This window comes from Trichosurus vulpecula, chromosome 1 (genome assembly GCF_011100635.1).
Source record: "Trichosurus vulpecula isolate mTriVul1 chromosome 1, mTriVul1.pri, whole genome shotgun sequence".
Classification (NCBI taxonomy): Eukaryota; Metazoa; Chordata; class Mammalia; order Diprotodontia; family Phalangeridae; genus Trichosurus; species Trichosurus vulpecula.
The window spans coordinates 268,549,497-268,570,103 of NC_050573.1; the positions used below are offsets into that span (position 1 = coordinate 268,549,497).

Here is a 20,607-nt window from a genome sequence, read left to right on the forward strand (position 1 = left end):
CTTTGGGTGAGTTACAATTTTGGTTCCTCTGGTGTCATGTAATATCGTTCTTATTCAGGCAATATACTATGGTGTTTGAATTTTTTAAAATGTATATAGACAACAATTGTCTTTCAGGTATTAGTACTGTAGAAACTCTGAGTTTTTTTTAAAACAAGCTAATTGTTGCCTAAATACTTCAAAGATATGTAATTTCACTATCATGGGTACTCATTCCACCAATATAGGTCTCAATAATGTGTATATATTTATTTAATTTACTGCATATATAATATGTAGTATAACTTAGTATGTAGTCCTAGAGTTTCTGGGGCCAAAACCATTCAATCTTCTTTTACTCATGGGACTTTTCTTTTTACCAATGACAAGTCTTCAAACTTACCTAGGCAAGACAATGAGCAAGCATTTATTAAGCATGTCCTATGTGCCAGACAGGGTTCTAGGTTCTTGAGAAACAAGGTAAAAAAATAAAACATACCCTCTCAAGCATACTCTCAAGCAGCATCCACTCTCTCTGTGGATCACTCTACTTTGGTCCATTGCTGGGCTCATACACAAATCCTTTCCAGTTTGACAGGACCTGCCAGAGCTTGTCCTTTGTTAAGGTGGCCTTCAAGAACCGAGGGTCTCTTCTGCACCACAGAGTGACATAGAAGTGAAGACTGGTGGCTGACACTAAGTATAAAACAAAGGGCAGAATTAATTACTGCTGAAGTAGAGTTAATACTTTTTTTAATCTGTTGGGTTCTCCTTAGAAGTCTCATTGTAGTGCATCCTTTCATGTGTGGATTGAACTAGATGGCTGCTGAAGTCCCTTTCAGCTCTCAAATTCTGTCATTCTGTGAATCTGTTATTTTGGTCCCTGATACTATTGAATATGTCATAGAAGTATAAAACTTCAGAGTCGGAAGCATCTCAGAAGCCATCTATGATAACTCATAGCAAGTACTCTCCTCTATGACTTCCCTGAAAAACCTTAAGCTCATTAGCTCTAGAGCTGTCTCTTTCAGTTCTGGTCAGCTCTAACTGTTCAGAAGCTCTACAAAGCCAAAATATGCATCTCTACAATTGCCAGCCACTGATTTTGTTTTGTCCTCTGATCAGTCTTATCCCTCATATCCTTCAGATATATGAAAACAGTCATCTTATCTCCTCAACAAGGCTTTTCTTGCCTAGGTTGAATGTCTCAGTTCCTTTAACAATAACATATATAATGTGCTTTTGGAGCCTCTCAACATCCTAATTTCCAACCTTTGTGAAGCAAGGCAAACTTGAGAGGAGTTTTATAATCTGAAAATCGGAGAATATTAAAAACATCATTATTAAGACTTTAATCTTCCTTTTTTTGGGGGGGGATCATTTTGAAACTTTTCTGAGATATTGCCCCTGAAGAGCACAGGTGTTCAGTGCTCTGGGTCCTGGTTTGCTCTTATAACAAGTAAAGAAATCTTTATATTTTGAGGCATATACACTCTTTCAGCTGAAATATTAAGCCAACAGTTACTTTTACCCTTTGGATTCTAAGTTATTATTTGAACCCACCCCTTTACTTTGAAAGCCTTCTCAACCTTAAACAATTGCTGAAAGATAAAAGTCTATCTCATTTTTAAAGATCCCATGAGAAGGAAATTGCACTATTCTTTCAGCAATGTCATGGTTGGCTAGTTCTTCCATTCTAATACTGTCTATTCTCAAGTGAAAACAGAATCTCAGATTGCTCTGCCTGAGCAAAATGTCTGTTAACCAAGTTGTATCCCAGAATGCAACCTAAAATCAAGCTTATACATGGCCCAGCTGGGATCTTATCTTTCAATGGCTTCTTTTCCACCTGGATAATTGATTTTATAGTTCTCCCTCACCCCCTCCCCACCCCAAGTGGGTCAGAATCTTAGACACTGGCGAAAGGAACATGTACTTTTGGACATGTACCTGTCCTTGTACTTGTCCACCCTGCTTCCCTTGGGGGTCTCCAGTAGTCCAACAGCATCTCTGGACAGCCAGAAGGAATCAGATTTGGTCTGAGTCTGCTTGTTAAATAGGTGACAATCACTTATGAGGATTAATTTAAGACTAGGTTAATTAGATTGTTATTTTGAGGATGGATCTCAGACTTCCTGTGAGTGGAAGCAATGACATACATGATGTTGCAATCATATACATGATGACAATATTTGGCCATAGCTTTGTTCTCAGTTTCTACCATCAGGTTAATGGACAGGCATTGTTTCACTAACTTCTGCTGGGGATTGAACCATTTGCCTGGTTGCCCTGCCTCTGAAGTACTTAGAACTAATAATTATCAAGATTGCTTATGGAAAGGGGTATCCACTAACGTCTTAACAAGAATCATGGAATTTTAGATGTAGAATGGATCTCAGTGGCCATCTAGAACAACCTATAATCCTCAGGATTCTTTCCTACAACAAACCCTTCCAAGCTCTTCTTGAAAATCTTCAAGGAGGGGAAGTCCACCATATCCTCAAGGTAGCCTACTGGGCAGTTTTTCCTAAACCTAAATATTCCTCTTTGTAATGCCACCCATAGCTTCTAGTTCTGCCTTTTAAGGCCAAATAGAACAAACTTCACCCCTCTTTCACCGGATAAGACTTCAAATACTTGAAGAGAGCTATCACATTGCTCCTGAATCTTCTCTCTCTCCCTCCCTCTCTTTGAGTGAAGCAAATAATCACTTTGTTATAGCCCACTCCTTCACTATGTTGTTCCTTAGCTTGTATGCTGGCTTTGATTGCCCTCCAATAACGTCTTCCTCAGGTATCTCATCATGACATGGAGGTCATTCTTGAAGGTTTTGCCAAAGGAGCACAAGCTCCCACTAACTAGTGGGAAGGGCTTTGAATATTGGCTCAGTGATGAACTGTTATCTAAGGAGCAGCCTAGCAAAGGACAAAAGGAGTATTTTACCAAATTGGCCACAGCATAATGAACTTTTTGGCCATGGTAATTCTTGAAGACTCTACCAACTTGTAGGGGATTTATTTTGCATAGTTGAAGGGAGTCCCTATGTCAATTAACTTAGTGATCCTAGAGGTATTGAAGCATTTTTGGCCCTTTAACTCTTGACTTATAACTTTGAACTTGAAATATCATTTCCTATTTAGCCCTTAGATTTGTTACCTTTCTTCTTGCGACCTTGATTTTTTTTTTTGTAAGCCATTAGGTGGTGCAATGGCTAGAACACTGGACTTCAAGTCATGAAGACCTGAGTTCAATTCTAGTCTCTAACACTTATTAGCTACATGATTTTGGTCAAGTCACTTAACCTCTATCCACCTCAGTTTTTTTATCTGTATCTACTTCCTAGGGTGGTTGTGAGAATAAGAGACAATATCTGTAAAACCTAAAAGCATTATATAAATGCTAGCTATTTTGGTTATAACAATAATAACAACTATTCCTGTTATTATTACTGTGTGATATATGTCCTTCCAGATTCTAGAGGCCATGCGGGCCCTTGACTAAGACACCTTTCTACTGGTTTCTGATATATACCTAATCCCTTTGATCCTGGGCCTTCATTGGCTTTTTGTGAGATGACAATAATATTCTCTAGGGTTAAAGGCCATCTTCTCTTTCATTCTTCTCCCCAGCTCTTCTTTTAGGTCAGTCACTATTCTAAGCTATATGCCCAATAGAACATTTTATATTGATGTATGCTATTCAAATGGCAGAAATTCATGGGAAAAAAAGAAAAACAACAAAAGTCTTGACACACATTTCATGCAAAGTATGACTCCAGATTAATCACTGTCCCCTTTCTGAGACCTTTTATATTGGCAGAGCCTAAGAATAAGGATCTGTGAAACTACCCTGTGAATGACAATTTTCTACATAGTCAGAATGCAGATGTTAATTGCCTAATATAATACTTACACATTCAGGGTTCCAGGAGGCATAGAATATATAGCCTTTAACACAATTGCCATGGCTGTATGAATAGCCCAATGTTGCAACAGTGTCAAGATAATCAGTAGAGCCACAAGGTGGGTATAGACCTATAGAATCATGTTCACTCATAATAGTGGTTCCTGAATGGGACCAGCCTTGGTGATATTTGCTATCATATTTCAGTAGATCTCTGCTCTTATCAATATGGCTATTCCTTCTGATGATGTCGATCACATTGCATCCATGCTGTCTCATTCTGTGCAATTTCTTCTCTGTGTTCTTCTATGTGTGGATCCTCCATCCATCATATTCAGAACCTTCCTTGAGTCTCTCTGATATTGCAAGGATAACAATGGTGGCTGCCCATTGGCTATCCTTCACTCTCACTACATAATCAATCAGGTCATTTATCTCTCTGATAATATCTTTTACACTTTCTCTTGAGCAGTTATTTATTGGTGATGCTTTACAGACTACTTATGCCCCCTGCTTGCCCCTCTATGCCTTTTGGGTGAACCTCAACTTTTAATTCTGTGCTATTCCATGACCTCATGAGACATCGCCAGATGAATATTGTTGTTAAAAGTATGTTCCTTTGGTTAAAGAAAAAGCTTTAGGTTACTAAAAGCATTGCACAGGTTCCTAAAGATAATTCAGCCCACTCTCTTGCTCATTATCCATGAACACTGTCTATCCATGATAAATGTATTTCTTAAAGGGTGGTCTGTTGATCTCATATGCAGGTCATACTCTGGACAACAGACATTTTTTTATCTACTTGTTTTTTCTAGGATGGATATTTAGGCCATACAATTTTGAATGTTCATGAGTCTCATTTAGGAGGTTACATGGAACATACAGAAGTCCTCCCTTTTTATAGAGTAACCTTAATCCATTTGAACTCTACACTGTTTATCTTGTAAAATATTGGAAAATACATCTTAGTGAAAATATACTTCACTTGATATTAATAATGGGAAGTAGCTAGGCTCTGATATTTTTATAATTAATAATCAAAGGATTATTTAACAAATTTATTCTTAATTTCAAGGAATCATGTATGACTTTGACCTGTCTTTGTTGGAGAGACTTTCGGAAACCAATAGTTTACTCTACTCAATTCCAAGGTTCTATAATTAAAATTTCTTTTATCTATATTAGCCTCTACCAGTGATGGTACAGTGTATAGATTACTTGGCCTGGGGTAAGGAAAACATCTTAGTGAGTTCAAATCTGGCCTCAGATACTTACTAGCTGTGTGATCCTGGCCAAGTCACTTAACTTTGTTTGCCTCAGTTCCTCATCTATAAAATGTTCTGGAGGAGGGAATGGCAAGTCACTCCATTATCTATGCCAAGAAAACCCCAAATGGGGACACAGAGAGTATGACATGAAAAATGAGTGCACGATCTAGTCATGAGAGTATAAATGAATAGAAGCCCAAAGAAAAATGATTCTACATATCCTGGCAAATTAAAGCTCATTATAACTTACAATTGTATTTTTTGATCTTAGAAAGGATAATTTACATGATGTTCAGGGGGAGTTCTGAAAAAGTTAAAACTGTATGATCTATTGCATCAAAAAAAATGTGATTAGAAACCTTTAATTCCCATGAGGCATAAGATGGAAGTTATTCTGCTCTCTCATGTTGACACATACTTGATACCTAAATTATTGACTACATTCAGGCTATTAAAAAACTGCTTTTGTTATTTATTATTTATGTAGCACCAGACATGTATATGATATTTCACGGCTGTTGAGGTCTCCAAAGACCTGACAACCACAGAATGGTGATATATGTACTCTGACCACTTGAAAAATAAAAACAAAAAAACAAAACTCCCTGTTTTATCACAGAGAATGACTCCCCCCACCACAGAACCCCAGATACATGAAAATCCTGAACAATTGTACATATCATTAAAAGAAAAGAGTGATTTAAATTGATTAGAGATATTTGCTATCAGCATGAGGTGCCAAAACAATACAATTCTTAATAATAAAAAAAAGTAAAGCAGTGAGTGTTTTCTTTCAGATTGGAGAGATTTTCCCCTTGCTTTGCATTGCCATCTCTCTGAGAAGGCCACAAGCAGTTTTGTTTGAAAGACACTTTGCAGTCTATGTCCCCTTTTAGGAAAGGCAGAGCACCAGGGGGTTGGAGGAGGCAACATTTGAAGCCATAAGAAAATTACATTTTGAAAAAGTGATTTGATTCCTACAGCAGTGCCCTGTTCCTTGCATTCTCAAGGCAGCGAATGGATTTTATTGGAATACCATCCACGTGCAGCCTGCTGCTAAGAATAAAAAGGCACTTTCTGGTAACTATGCAATGTGGAGGGAAAAGATTTGGCAAGGCATTGAAATGGTGACAATAGCAGATCTTAGTGTGTGTAGTTGAACATATGGTGAGCTTCAGAGAAGAAACAAGTGACTTTGTGTGGATGACATCCTTAAAAAAATCTTTATTTCAGTTGGCAGGGAAAAACCAATGGGAACATCTGCAACAGCTAGCCAACAGGAAGAAAAAGCCAGAGATTCTGGGAACCAAGTAGAAGCAATGTCCCAGAGCTTGGCCCACAGCCCATCCCCCTCTCCAGCCTCAAGTAAGTTACGGTTAATACTGAGACTTAATAAGATGCCACCCTATTGGTTAGTTCTGTCCACCTGAATAGAGGCTTACCTGCTGGGAAATATAAGGAGATGGGACAAACACTTTTACATGTTAATTCTGGTTATTTTTTGCCTGCATTGAGTCTCCTTTGTGACAACCTAAAGGGAGGACATGAAATGGCTTTTCTGGGGGGATGATATCATACCACACAAATTCCTTTTAAAACATTGTCATCTCTTTCATGGAGTCCTTGTATTTTATAATGTATCTCTGTCTTTGGAATTCAATATTGATTTACTTACTATGATGTACTCTTTCAAGAGTACTATATATAATAATTGCTATGTAATGCCCTAAAACAGTTTACCTGTATTAAATGGTTTAGTTTGGAAAAAGAACTCAGCCACCCCCCAAAATAAAAACTGACATTTATGTCAGTTAGTCACTCAGCTAGCATATATTAAGCAGTATGTGCCAGGCAGAATGCTAAGAGATGGGGATACAAAGATAGGAAAAAGACAGTTCTAATCTCAAACAACCATAAACAGAAGTGGTTTCTACAAGATAAAGGGAGATTGTGGTTGTGGTTGTGGTTTGTCCTTCATTCTCTAAGAGGACCATGGCATCAGGAAGGTGATGCCATGACTTGCAAGGGAATTTGATTTAAGTGAGGGAGGGCTGTGCAAAGTTAGCAGCCTCACTTTCTCATTCAGAGCCATCTAGGTCCAGTGGCCAGATATAGATCAGGACAAGTGGAGATGGCCCAGGATGCAGTGAGAGACCTTAGCCTTTTTAAGCTAAGGTCTTTCTAAGTCCTCACTTTGACTGAGGCATAATGCCCATTCAGTGATTAAGCCTGTTTAAGAAGTAAGGAAATGTAAGTCATCTTTCAAAAAAAAACACTTGTCAATAGGCTTCTGAATAGTAATGGCCAGAAGCCCATGACAAGTGTTTTCTTGAAAGGTGACTTACATTTCCAAGAAGTGTTATACAGTTCAGATGAGCTTTACATTATCTCATGTATGCCTAAGAACTTTGTGAAACAGAAAGGGTACAAGTTTTGTCATGGGAGGCAATGTGGCATGGTGGATAAAGTGCTTGACCTGGAATCGAGATGGTCAAAGTTCAGATTCTGCCTCTGATATTACCAGCAGCATGACCATAAGGCACAGGATAAACGGGAGATGAACAGAGGAAAGGTGCCAGCATTAAGGTGGACTGGAAAAGGCTTCTTGCAGAGGTAGGGTTTTAGCTAAGGCTTGAAGGAAGCTAGGGCAGCCAGGGAGTAGAGATGAGGACAGAGAGAATACCAGATGTGGGAGGCAACTAATGCAAATGTTAAGTTGAGAGATGATGGTATTGTGTGTGAGGATCCACAAGAAAGCCAATGTCATTATATTGTAGAGTACGGAGTAAGCAAGTATGGTATAAGAATACTGGAAAGTTAGGAAGAGCCAGGTCATACAGGGCTTTATAACCTAACAAGTGATTTTACATTTTACCCCGGAGACAATAAGGAGCCACTGGAATTGTTTGAATTAGGGAGGCACCGTAGTCAGACTTGTACTGCAGGATGATCAGTTCGACAGCTGAATGTAGGATGGACTGGAGTGGAAAGAGACTTAAGGCAGGGAGAAGAACCAGCCAGCCACTGAAATAGTCCAGGCATGAGGTGATGAGGCCATCTTTCCATGCGTGTACAGGGACAGACAATATTGTGCCTCTCATGGGGAAGCTTGAACATCTTTGTGGTACCATCTCTTGCATCATCCTCAAGAGAAACCCGTTTTTTCTGTGTTAAGCAGTCTTCAGCCTACACTCTCAGGTTATATCAAGAGTCCACTGAAGCCTCTCAGAAAACAGAATGAGAATAAGCAGAGTATTTCTCATATGTTTTCTTAAAACTTTTCTCAGAAACCATAAAGTGCTAAAGTCCCAATCAGGTCGGGCAGCACAAAATAAATGTAGGATCTTACTGAGAACAGCAGGCTTGGTTGAAATCACTTAGGAATGGACACTTTTCATGAAAGGGAGGCTTTTCTGCTTTATGTAAGTTTGTCAGCTGTGACAAACACTGTTTCAAATATGTTTCTGTCCTGTCCTTTGTAGGGAATGGAGAAAGTAATGTTTTTGATGAGGTAGGCCAAGTCATTTCTGAAAACAATCAATTTAGGCCTCATGACGAATTTTAACCTGTTCAAATTAGTGCCCTTACAAAGAGCACAAATTCTAGAAGCTCAGGGGAGAGCATGAGTCATAGGTCCAATGGAAAATGACTCCTAGCAGGTCCTTTATGATTGCCTAATGGGTCTATGCTGGAAGGACACTGGGAATTGAAATCAAAGAGAAAAGAGAGTCGGGCTAAGTGTTCAATGTATGTAAATATGCTAATGGACATTATTTAAGGAAAATGCTTTTTAAGGCAAATTTGTTTTCCTTGAAATTTTTATTCCTTCAAAATCCACTTAAGGAAAATAACTTTTTTTCTATTAATGATCACTAATAAACATTTTGACATGGTATGGTGGCTAGAGAGAGGGCCTGAAGGTAGGAAGATGTGATTTCCAGTTCTGCCTTTGAGACACACTGACCATGTGACCTTGAGCAAGTCACTTACCTTCTCAGTGACCTAGGCAACTTTCTGACTCTTAAGTTGCAGAGCAGGTGTCTGTATTGGTAGAGGAAATTCTTTAGGAGGTGGGATGTGAGAGTGATGGAGGGTGTGCTTTAAAACAAAGATATCAAAGGTCCAATTAAAAAAAATCAAGCAATTCCTGAAGGCACAGAGGACTAAATTTAAAGGTGTATTTATTAAAGTTATTTTCTTTTTAAAATTTTCTTTATTTTTTGTTATATTTTGAGTTTTAAGTTGTCTTCCTCCTTCCCTCCCAACCTTGCATTAGAGAAGGCCAACATCTGACATATATATATATATATGTATATATATATATATACATATATATATATATATATGTATATGTGGAACCATACAATGCATACTTCAATATATCAGTTCTTTCTCTGGAGGTGGATAGCATTTTCCTTCCTAAGTCCTTCATAGTTGATTTGACTGTTCATCTTACTCAGAATAGCTTAGTCATTCACAATTAATCCTTGAATGATACTGCTGTTATTGTATACAATGTTCTCTTGGTTCTGCTTATTTCACTCCATAAAAGTTCTTTTCTTCAGGAGGATGCATGACATTTTTTTGGGATTTTGAAAGTAGTAATTGTAGATAAAATGAAATCATTCATAAAGGATGTTGAGGCAGTGAGGTATCATGAAAAATACTGGGCTGGAAGTCAGGTGGAGTGAGTTCTAGTCCAGTTCCTGCTTCTCTCTGGCTTTAGGTCAGTCACTTACCATGCTTTGCATTGTGTCTTGGAACAGAATAGGTGCTTAATTAATTAATTGTGTTAAATGAATGAGCAAGACCTCCTAGCCTCACTTTCTTCTTTGGTAAAATAGCAGGATTGGTTGATTGATCTCCATGTTTCTTTTCTGCTTGAAAATTTTCTGCTTCTGTTATTCCAAAAGTGTTTTGAAGAGCTGGGAGGAGCAGAAATGTTTGTCTTCAGTCATCCACATTAATTCATTCCAAAGGATGGGTGCACATGACAAGACTCTTTGAAACCTCTCCATATTGGGTTTTTGCCCAAACCATTAGTTTCTTGTGAATTTACATGTGGCAGATTAGAGAGGAAGTATCTAGTTTGCATGACTAACCTTTTTTTCTTGGTCAAAATAGTTTGCTTGCCCAGTGCTGCCTGGTGCTCTCACACTGAAAATAAATGATACCATCTTTGGTGCCCATCTCTCTGTTATTTTATCCATTTTCTGCCTCTAGTCTGGCTTCCCCTAGCCCACCTGTTCTTCCTTGCCGCTCATCCAATGCTCTTCTGAACCCCAGGAAACATTTTCAGTTTCCCCCCTCCTTCCTTTCTGATCTTTTAGATGCCTAATCATCAGATGAACAGGTAATATTTGACTGCATGAGAAAGTTGTTTGGGGGGGTGGGGCCATAGGATTTCAGAGCCTATGATCATAAATTTAGAACAGAAATGGACTTCAGAGGCCACCTAATCCAGTCACCTCATTTTTCAGAGGTTAAATTACATGGCTAAAATGACACAGATAATAATTCACACAGAGCTAGGATCTGAACCCAGGTGAGACTGGAAAAAGAGAATTGGGTTCTTGACACAGTTTTGTTCATCAAGATATAGGTTTATAGGTTAGTCATCCCATATATGGGATCATAGCATTGTAGGATTTGGACCTGGAAGAGACCTTAAAGCTCTGACTCTATTGTCTTATAGAGGAGAGTAATGAAACCTAGATAAATGATTTACCCAGAGTCACATAGTAAATAAGAGAGCTGGGATTTAAGGCCAGGTCCCCTGATTTCAAATTCAGTAATCTTTTCACTTCACAGAGAGTATGGAGCAAAAGGAGGAAATTTGGTAATAGTCAAATCTCTTGGCAAATAAATTATTTCATTGTTTTAACAGCAAATGTATCCTTGTGAAAGAACTTGGTGTTTCGATAGTGGAATTGAATTAAATGTTAGATACCGTGTGATTAGTTGAATACTCCAAAAAATCTATGTTGTCATCCCTGTGGATACTCCCTATATACACACAGATCATTATCTCTTTATACCTTAGTGCAGTGGTATGAAACTCATAGAAATGTGGCCATACCAAGTATCCCTGCAAGCCACATATTGACTTAGAAAACCACATATCAACATTATCTATGTTCAATTGTGTTTTTATTTACTTTGTTTAATATTTCCCAATTAACATTTTGATCTTTTCCATTCCACTCTGGAGTCTCTTTTTTTTTTTGACACTTTTGCCTTCGTAGACCATCTTTATAAGTTTCTGTCAGTTGAAAAAATCACCAGCTGGCCAATTCTTTTGTGATGAACTTCTTCAAGATTAGTTGGCTAGACCTCAGATTACAGATACAGAAAGTCCATTGATGGGCTTGTAGTTAAATAAAGCCCACTCATTTGTAGAGTCTGAAAGAACTTGTACCTCACTGGTACAGCCTTTGAGAAACTTCACCTCAGTTTGAGGAATCAGAGTCATACTTTAGTGAAGACATTTATAAAATATATAAAGCTGATAGCCTATTGGTTAGCTCTTTCTACTGACTTAGAAATAGTGCTGCTGAAAAAACTAATGTAGTGTTGGCTGCTTCATGAGATATATAGTCCTTAGACAATGGAAGTGATAATCCCACTTCTCTTCAAACTGGTTTATTCAACTCAACAATTATTTATCAATTGCTTACCATGTTCCATGTATTGCGCAAGGTATCAAAGAAAAACATGAAAATATAAGAGTCCCTTTCTCTTAAAGGGATTATATTCTAATGAAGGATAATAGTATTCATGAAAATGCTAAGTATATACTTCATTGCAGAGTATGGGAGGCATGAAGAGCTTGGGGAGTCAGGAAAGACTTCTCCTGGGAACTGGCACCTGGGCAATATTTTGACGAGAACTCAGAGTTCTGAAAGGTCAGAAGGGAGGGAAAGCATTCTAGGAATGGAGGACAGCCTGGGAATGGAGGCAGGAAGTGGAATGTCATGTAAGGAAATTGGCGAATAGATTAGTTTGTTTGGAATGTAGAGACTGGAAAAGAGTAATGTAGAATAAACCTAGAAAGACAGGTTGGAGTGGGATTATGAAGGGCTTTAAATGACAAACGAGGAGTTAGCATTTTATCCTGAAGGCAATGGGAATTACTCAATCTTCTTGAGCAAGGGAACCACATAGACATATCACAGTTAGAATAGTGTCTCCAATTGTGAATATGACAGCTGAAGAAGTACATTGACAATCTAGCGAGTATCTAGAGGACTGTGACCAGTAAGGTGAGGATCTGAAAATCATGCCGTATGAAAAAACGCTTTGTTTAGAAGAAGAGGGGGAAATATGGTAGCTGTCTTCAGATAGTTAAGATGTGATCATGTGGATGGGGGATTAGACTTAACTTTATCATTTCAGAGATCAGAATTAGGGCCAGTGGGTAGGAGCTGCAGGAAGCAGTTTTTCAATTAATATAAGGAATAACTTTTTAGTGGTAAGAACTATTGAACAAGAAAATAGATTATCTCTTCAGGTGCTAGATCTCTCACAATGCAAGACAGCCAATTGCCAAGGATTCTATAGAAAAAAATTCTTGCCTTAGAGAGGAAGATGAACCAGACAACTTCTAAGGTCCCTTTGCATACTTGGAATATAAGAAACATACTTTAGAAATCTATGCTTTCATTAATGTGGGTACACTAGCCACAAGAGATAATTATAACACTTCTGTAGAAGGCATTAAAAAGTTATTGGGACAGAAAAATTTATTACCTTTCTGCCAACTTTTAATGAGCCTATCTCAGGTTGGCTGGGATGGTCCCTAGACCATATGTCTATCATTGGACCTGGATTCGAAACCTTCTCACATTAGTAGGATTGTTCAGAGCTTATATTCAGCTGGTATAGCTGAACTAAATCTATTCCACGATTAGGCACCAGGATTGGACTTTAATCCTATACATGACATTAGCAAATCCATTCACATTAAGACTCAGTGGTAGTTCAATATGTCAACTATTTGTGGGAACCAAAAAATAATTTTTTGAAGATTTGGTATTTATTAAATTTGTATCTGGAAAAATAGTTTCTAATAAGGAATAGAATACTAGATGAGATTAAAAAGACATGGATAACTTTCCTGCATTGGCCATAGTTTTCTTTGATTAACATTTGGTTGGTGACTTCATTTTTTCAATAGCTCAGTCTGGTTACCTTGCAAAGTACATACGATGCAGTCTTCATCTCCTTCTCTACAAGAATGTGAGGATTTAGAACTCTTAGGGTACTTAGAAGAGGAATCTATACATATTATTCAGTCATTAATTCTACACCTATTTTTTGAAAGACCGCTTTGTGTAAAGAACTACACTAGGTGCTATAGGGGCTAGAGACACATGGATTTGCTCCCAAAGAGCTTCTGATCTGGTGGCAGGATTGTGCTCAGAGCAGGATAGTGCCATTGGAGGGATGCAAATCAAGTGTACTGAGTTTTCTTAGCAAGGAAATGTCACATCTGATTGAAGGGGATGGAGAAGAGGCTTTGTGAAGGAAGTGGCATTTGAAATGAACTCTGAAGGTGTGAAGCATTTAGAGAAGCGCTGGAGGGCAGGGGAGTGGGGGAGGGCCTTCCAGATGGGGAAACCTGAGTAGAGGAGGAAAGCAGAGAAGTAGAAAATTATAGGACTTATTCAAGAAATAACTGGTAGTCAGAATGTATGATGTTGGTTAGGGAAAAGTAGGAAATATGGCTGGAAAATCAGATTTAGTCCAGATCACGAGTGCCATTGAGTTTGGATTTACTCCATTAGGCAGTGGGATGGATGCCACTAAAGGCTTCTGGGGGGAACATTCACATAATCAGGGCTAAGCTTTACAAGATTAACTTGTCAGCATATGTCAGATGGAAGGAAAGAAGGGCGCGGAGACCTGTTAGGAGGTAATTGCAACACTCCAAGCAAGAGGTAATGAAGATTTGAGCTAAAGCAGTTAACGAAAGAAAGGAAATAAAGGAAGGTGCAAATATGAGAGACAAAATGCAGTTATGAGGCAGCTGGGAGGTTTAGTGGATAGAGTGCTGGAACCAGAGTCAGGAAGACCTGAGTTCAAATCCACTTCCGACCCTCACTGGCTGTGTCACCTTGGTCGAATCATTAAACTGTCTCAATTTTCTCATCTGTAAAATAGAACGTATCTTAAAAGGTTGTTGTAAAGCTCAACTGAGATCCTGTTTATAAAGCATATTATAAACCTAAAAATACTGTATAAATGTTAGCTATTATTAGTCACTGTTATTAATAGTCTTTTTTTTAAAAAGAAAAAACCTCACAATTTAGACCAGTATCTTATACCATATAGCACAGTAAACTCAAAATGGCTATGGGAAAAATAGTCTCAATAATATTTGTGGATTTTGTCACTACATTTGAACATATTTGGTGTCTCTTTTATTTGGAAAGCTTTTCTTTTTTCTAGTTTAAGAGGGAATGAATTGGTTTTGTATGACATTAAAACTTGAAGCTTCACAGTTAGGCAAATTGACTGAATCAACCAGCACTCTGTGTGTGTGTGTGTGTGTGTGTGTGTGTTTGGAACTCAGGGATTTTTAGAACTGAAAGAGACCTTAGGGATCATCTGCATTTTTATATATGAGGTGATTGTCATTTGAGGTGACTATCATTGAGATGTTATGCAGTGGATCATAGTGTCAACAATAAAACCTTGATTCCTAGTCCACTGTTTTTACTAGAATAAAATGCTGCCTCTCATGTGTATTAATAAGCACTTGACTGATATAACTCATCCTGAACACTGACTTGGTCCATTTTGGATAGTTTCACTGTGCTAAGTCAGTTTTCAACTTAATTCATTGCTTTCCAGGTCAATTGACATTTATCAAACACTTGTTATACAGTAAGGCCCTGAGATACAAAGACAAAAACAAATCAACCCCTGCTCTCAAAGAGTAGAAGAAGGGAAGGGAAGATCTAGATGATACAATAAGTTCAAAAGTAAGAAAAATCAAGGCATTTTCAAGAGGAAGAGAGTGAGAGAAGTGAAGAAAGGTTTTATATAGGAGGTGACATTTACCCTTACTCTTGGACAAAGCCATGGATGCTAAGAGCTTTTGGTAAGGAGAGGTAAGGAGGGAATGTGTACCAGATGTAGGTGACAGCTTGCACAGTAGCATGGGAATGGGAGATGAGTTTGGGGAACACTAAGGAGGTCAAATTGCTTCTAATGTAGAGTGAATAAAAGGGATTAATATGAAAGAAGTTTGGAAAGATGGAAGCCAAATTGTGGAGGGTTTCAAATGTTGACTTGAGGCTTTTGTATTTTGTCTTAGAGGCAATAGTGGAATACTAAATTTTTTTACCAGGGAGGTAACATAGTCAGACCTGCATTTTAGGAATATTAACCTGGAAACTGTGTGGAATATGGATTCAAAATACTAATACTAATACTAATACTACTACTACTACTAATAATAATAACAATAAACATTTATATAGGCTTACTACATGCCAGGCACCACACCATTTTAAAATTATTATGTCACTTGATCCTCACAACAACCCCAGGACGTAGGGGCTATTCTTACCCCCATTTTACAGATGAACAAACTGAGACAAATAGAGGCTAAATGACTTGCCCAGGGTCACATAGCTAGTAAGTGTCTGAGGCCAGATTTGGACTCAGGTTTTCCTGCCTGTAGGCCTGGTGCTCTATCCAGTGCACCACCTAGCTGCCTCTATTCTCTAATCTAGCTGCATTAGAAAGGAGGGAGACTAGAATCAAGGAGAACAAAAAGACTATTGCAAAAGTCTAGTTTGTTTGCATATAACTGTGCTGGTGAAATGGAATTATAATATATATTTTCTTTGAGCTGTTCAGATGATAAAGAAGACATCTGTAAGTATGGGGCTAGACTGGATGACTTCCAAGGGTTCCTCATGCACCAAAACTCTCATCTGATGACCACATAAAGTAAATAAATTTTAGCAAAGTGAATTTGACAATTTTTTTTCACCTAATTTTTTTAAGATAGTGGTTGGGATCTAGGTTTTGCTTTTGATGAAACTGTAATATAAAGGAATCACTACCTCCTTTGACCTGGAACCTCACTTTATTAATGTTGCCCAAGGCTGCATTAGCTTTTTCAGCAGTCATATCATATACTAGGATCATATTAAATTTCTTATTGATATTCCATCCATGATCCAAGGACTAGCTTACATACTACCTTCTCCATGAAGCATTTTATGAATCATAGATCATAGCAAATTAAGTCTAAACAAACATCTCACACCATATGCCACAGTAAGCTCTAATGGATATATGACTTATAGTAGAAATAAAAAAAATCGCATCATTAACACATTAGAGGAGAATGGAAGGAAATGCCTTTCTCAACTTTGGATCAGGGAAGACTTCTTGAGCCAAGAAAAGAGGATGGCAGGAGATAAAATGAACAGATTTAATTACATAAAGTTAAAATTCTTTTGGCCAAACCAAATGAATACGCCAAAATAAGAAGAAAAATAGTTAACTAAGATTTTATTTTTTCATTAAATCTCCCTGATAAAAGCTTACTTTCCAAGATATATAGGGAAATGATTCAAATATGCAAGAACAAGAGCCACTCCCCAACAGATAAATGCTCAAAAGATGTTCTTTAGTTCTCAGGGGAAGAAACCCATGCTATTAACAACCACATGAAAAGTCCATATTACTAATAAAAAAGTACTTGAAAATGACAAGACCTATGAAGTTCTGTCTCATACTCATTAAATTAGCAGATGATAAAAATAGAAAATGACAACTGTTAGAGAGGATGTAGGAGGATAGGTACACTAATGCCACAATTTGGTACAGTTATTCTGAAAAGGAATATGGAGCTATGTTAAAAAAAGTCACTTAACTGTGCATAGCTTTTGACCTAGAAATACCACTATTAGACATATATGCCAAAGAGATCATACGTACAAAAATATTCATAACAACACCTTTTGTTGTAGAGAAGAACTGGACACCATAATGTTGCCCACATATTGGGAATTGACTGAACAGATTGAATGAATGTAATAGAATATTATTGCACCATTAGAAATGATAAAAGAGACGGATTCATAGAAACCTAGGAAGACTTGAATGAACTGTTTCAGAGTGAAGTGAGCAGAACTAGTAGAACAATTTATATGTTGACTACAATACTGAAAAGGAAGACAACTTTCAAAGACTTTAGAACTCTGATCAATGTTCTTCCTTCTCACCTCAGCCCCTTACTTTCCTGAGCTTCCTTCAAGACTCAGCGCAAATCTTATCTTCTGCAGATGGACTTTCCTAGTTCTTCCAATAAGTAGTAGTTTCCTTTTTTGATATTATTGATTAATTTGTTTTATTTGATTTTGATATTATCTGCTCTTTATATATCATATGTCATTATATATATGTGTGTGTGTATGTGTATATATATATATATATATATATATATATATATATAGAGAGAGAGAGAGAGAGAGAGAGAGAGAGAGAGAGAGAGGGAGAGAGAGACTGTTATCCCATTAGAATGTGAACTCTTAGAAAATAGGGATTTATTTTATCTATCTCTTTATTCCCAAATTTTAGCATAGTGCTGATGCATGGTAAGTACTTAATGATTTTTTTTTAATTGACTGACACTGCAACTACCAACCATGATTCTAGAGGATTGTCAAAGAAGCATGCTTCCCCTGCCCTTTTTTGATAGGGAGATGATCGACTAGAGATATAGAACAATACATATACTTGTCTGTGTATATATATGTATATTTATGTATATATGATCAGACATGGCCAATATATGGATCTGTTTTGAGCGACTATGCTGATATGTTGCAAAGTAGGGCTTTTATTTCTGGAGGGGAAATGAGTACTCATGATAATGATGGAAAGGGGAAAGAAGGAAGGAAGGAAGGAAGGAAAGAAAGAAGGAAGGAAGGAAAAAAGAATAGACTGTCCATAAAACACTTTGAAAGTGCACAGAAGAGAACAGAAAGAGATTCAGAGGGAAATGCAGACAATCGGGACAGCTTTTGCAACTAATATACTGAATTTAGTACATACTTAAAACAAACAAACAAGCAAACTGAAACAACCCAAACTCAAACAAGTTATACTTAATCAAATTTATATTTTTATATGCGATACTATTTTTTCTTTATGTGGAAATGTTGATATTTGTTGATATCTGTCAAATTCAGAATGACAAAAATTTGAAAGTAAAAGACAACAGATCATTGAATGTTAACCCTGGAAAAAAATTTTAGAGATCAGTTAGTTCAACCCCATAATTTTTCAGGTGATTAAACTGAGTTCCAGGGAAGGGAACTGATTTGTCCAAGGGCACACTGGTCTAGGCACAGAGTCAGGATTTAAACCCAAATTTTCTGACACCAACAGGAGAACTTATTCCCTTACATCATATTGTCTTCCCTTTAGCTGAAAATGCTTTCTCCAGCATCTGATTTTATGTGGTTTTGTATTCCTGTTATGGACTTATATTCTAGTTTGTTTCACTTAGGCAGTTAACCATATAAATATTCTATCTCTCATTAGGTCATAAGATCCATTATGGGAGTGACTATAGCCTATCTATTTTTGTATTGTCCTCAACATTTGGCACATTTTATTGCACCTAATGGGTGTTTAATAATTGTCCGAGTCCTTAATCATAATTTGGCAGTAGTGAACATTTCAGTGAGTCATGATTTAGACTTGAAAGGAATATCAGAATGTGATCATCCAGTCTCTGTCTGAATACCTCTAGTGATAGAAAACTCACTACCTTCATAAGCAACTTGGTCATTATTTGGATAGTTCTAGTTACTATAAAATCCCTCCTTTTATTGCCCTGAAAACAAGCTCAAGTTTTACGCCTTTCTCTTAGTTTTTACTTCTAGGACAACATAAAACAAATATTTGAAAATAGTATCATGTCGCCTCTTATTCCTCCTTTCTCCAGGCTAAACAGCTCCAGTTCCTTGTGTGACATGTTTTCAAGTAGTTCATTTTCCTAGACACCCTTGCTGGAAGTGATCTAGTTTGCCCATTATTAAAATAGTATGTCCAGATGTGAACTTGATATTGCAGATGTGGTCTGACCAGCTCAGAGTTCAATGGGCTCACTACTTCCCATTGTAGAAAGTTTACTTCTATTAATGCAGGCTGATTGCATTTACTTTTATACTAGCCATATCAAGTTATTGCATTTAGGTCTATGATCAAATAAAACCATCAAATCTTTTCTTTTTAACATGAATTCTGGTTAAACCAAGCTAAGTCTTCAACACTGAATACATGTCCAATTCATATTTCCCTTCACTAGTAAGAGAAAATAAGTCTGTTCTCTCTTATACGTGACAGGCTGTCTAATATTTCAGGACAGCTGTAATATTTCCCCTTAGTTTTCTCTTGTCTGCTCTGTTCTTTCTATGATGTAGATCATAGAAGAATTTTATCACAGGGGTTTATTTTCATCCATGTTAAATTTCTTCTTGCTGTTCTCAGCGCAGCATTCCAGCCTGTCATGATGGTTTTGAAAACATTCCCATTCACTTCTTAGCTTTGTATATTGCAGATCTTCTCAGCAGATCTTTTATATTTTTCAGCACTTGACATAGTGCCTAGTATATAGTAGGCACTTTATAAGTGTTCCTGGATTCATCAGTTGATTGATCAATGCAAGTTGCTGAAGGCGGTGAATGGATTTGGCTTCCTGTTCATATTAGGTTTGGTGAAATTGGGATCTCAGCATTGTAAAATACAGAGGGAGAGCATTCCTTTACTATCTCCATGCCCTTCACCCCAATACCTTTGTATACATTTGAATTGGAGTCTCAAAAATTAATTTTATTTGCAAAATACAGTATAGATTGTTGCAAAACCCCAGGCTTCCAATGGCTGTTTTAGGTTACAGTAAAAATCAGCTCTTTTGAGCTTGGCCTTGTCACTTTGATGACGTCTCCTTATTGCTTAGGCTCCCCAGTGGTGATCTGTGCTTCAGGCTGACCCCAACCTTGACCGAACCTATGAATTGGTAGAATTAGTTAGTTCATTATATATTCCTGTGGCTCATCGCCAGAGACAATTGGGACCTCTCTTAGAACTAACGTGTTGAATTTAGTACATATTTTTAAAAAAACACAAAAACAAAACGCCAAATAAATTATACATAATCAGATTTATGATATACAATCCCTGTCCCAGAGTTACTATAGGGTGGCACAAAAGGATAATGAATCACTACCACCATGTAATTGGTGGTGAGCTGAAACATTCTGTCACCCCCACTGAGGATATTTCTGAGCCACTGGGATAGATGTTACTTAGAATGGATTTTAATCAGTGAGACCTCTGAAGGAGAGCACTGTCGATTAACCCAGATTTGCCATCAAATGCCTTCTCTATAGAAAATATTTTTAGCCTTTAGTCAACAAAAGCT

At 37.4% G+C, this 20,607-nt stretch overlaps 1 protein-coding gene across 1 annotated transcript in view; it reads left to right on the forward strand.

Moving 5' to 3' along the window:
* Positions 1-20,607, forward strand: part of RP1 (RP1 axonemal microtubule associated) — a 629,473-nt gene that overhangs the window by 111,198 nt on the left and 497,668 nt on the right. The window contains 1 exon segment of the mRNA XM_036741155.1: positions 6,384-6,515. Within this exon segment, the coding sequence (XP_036597050.1) occupies positions 6,384-6,515 (132 nt within the window).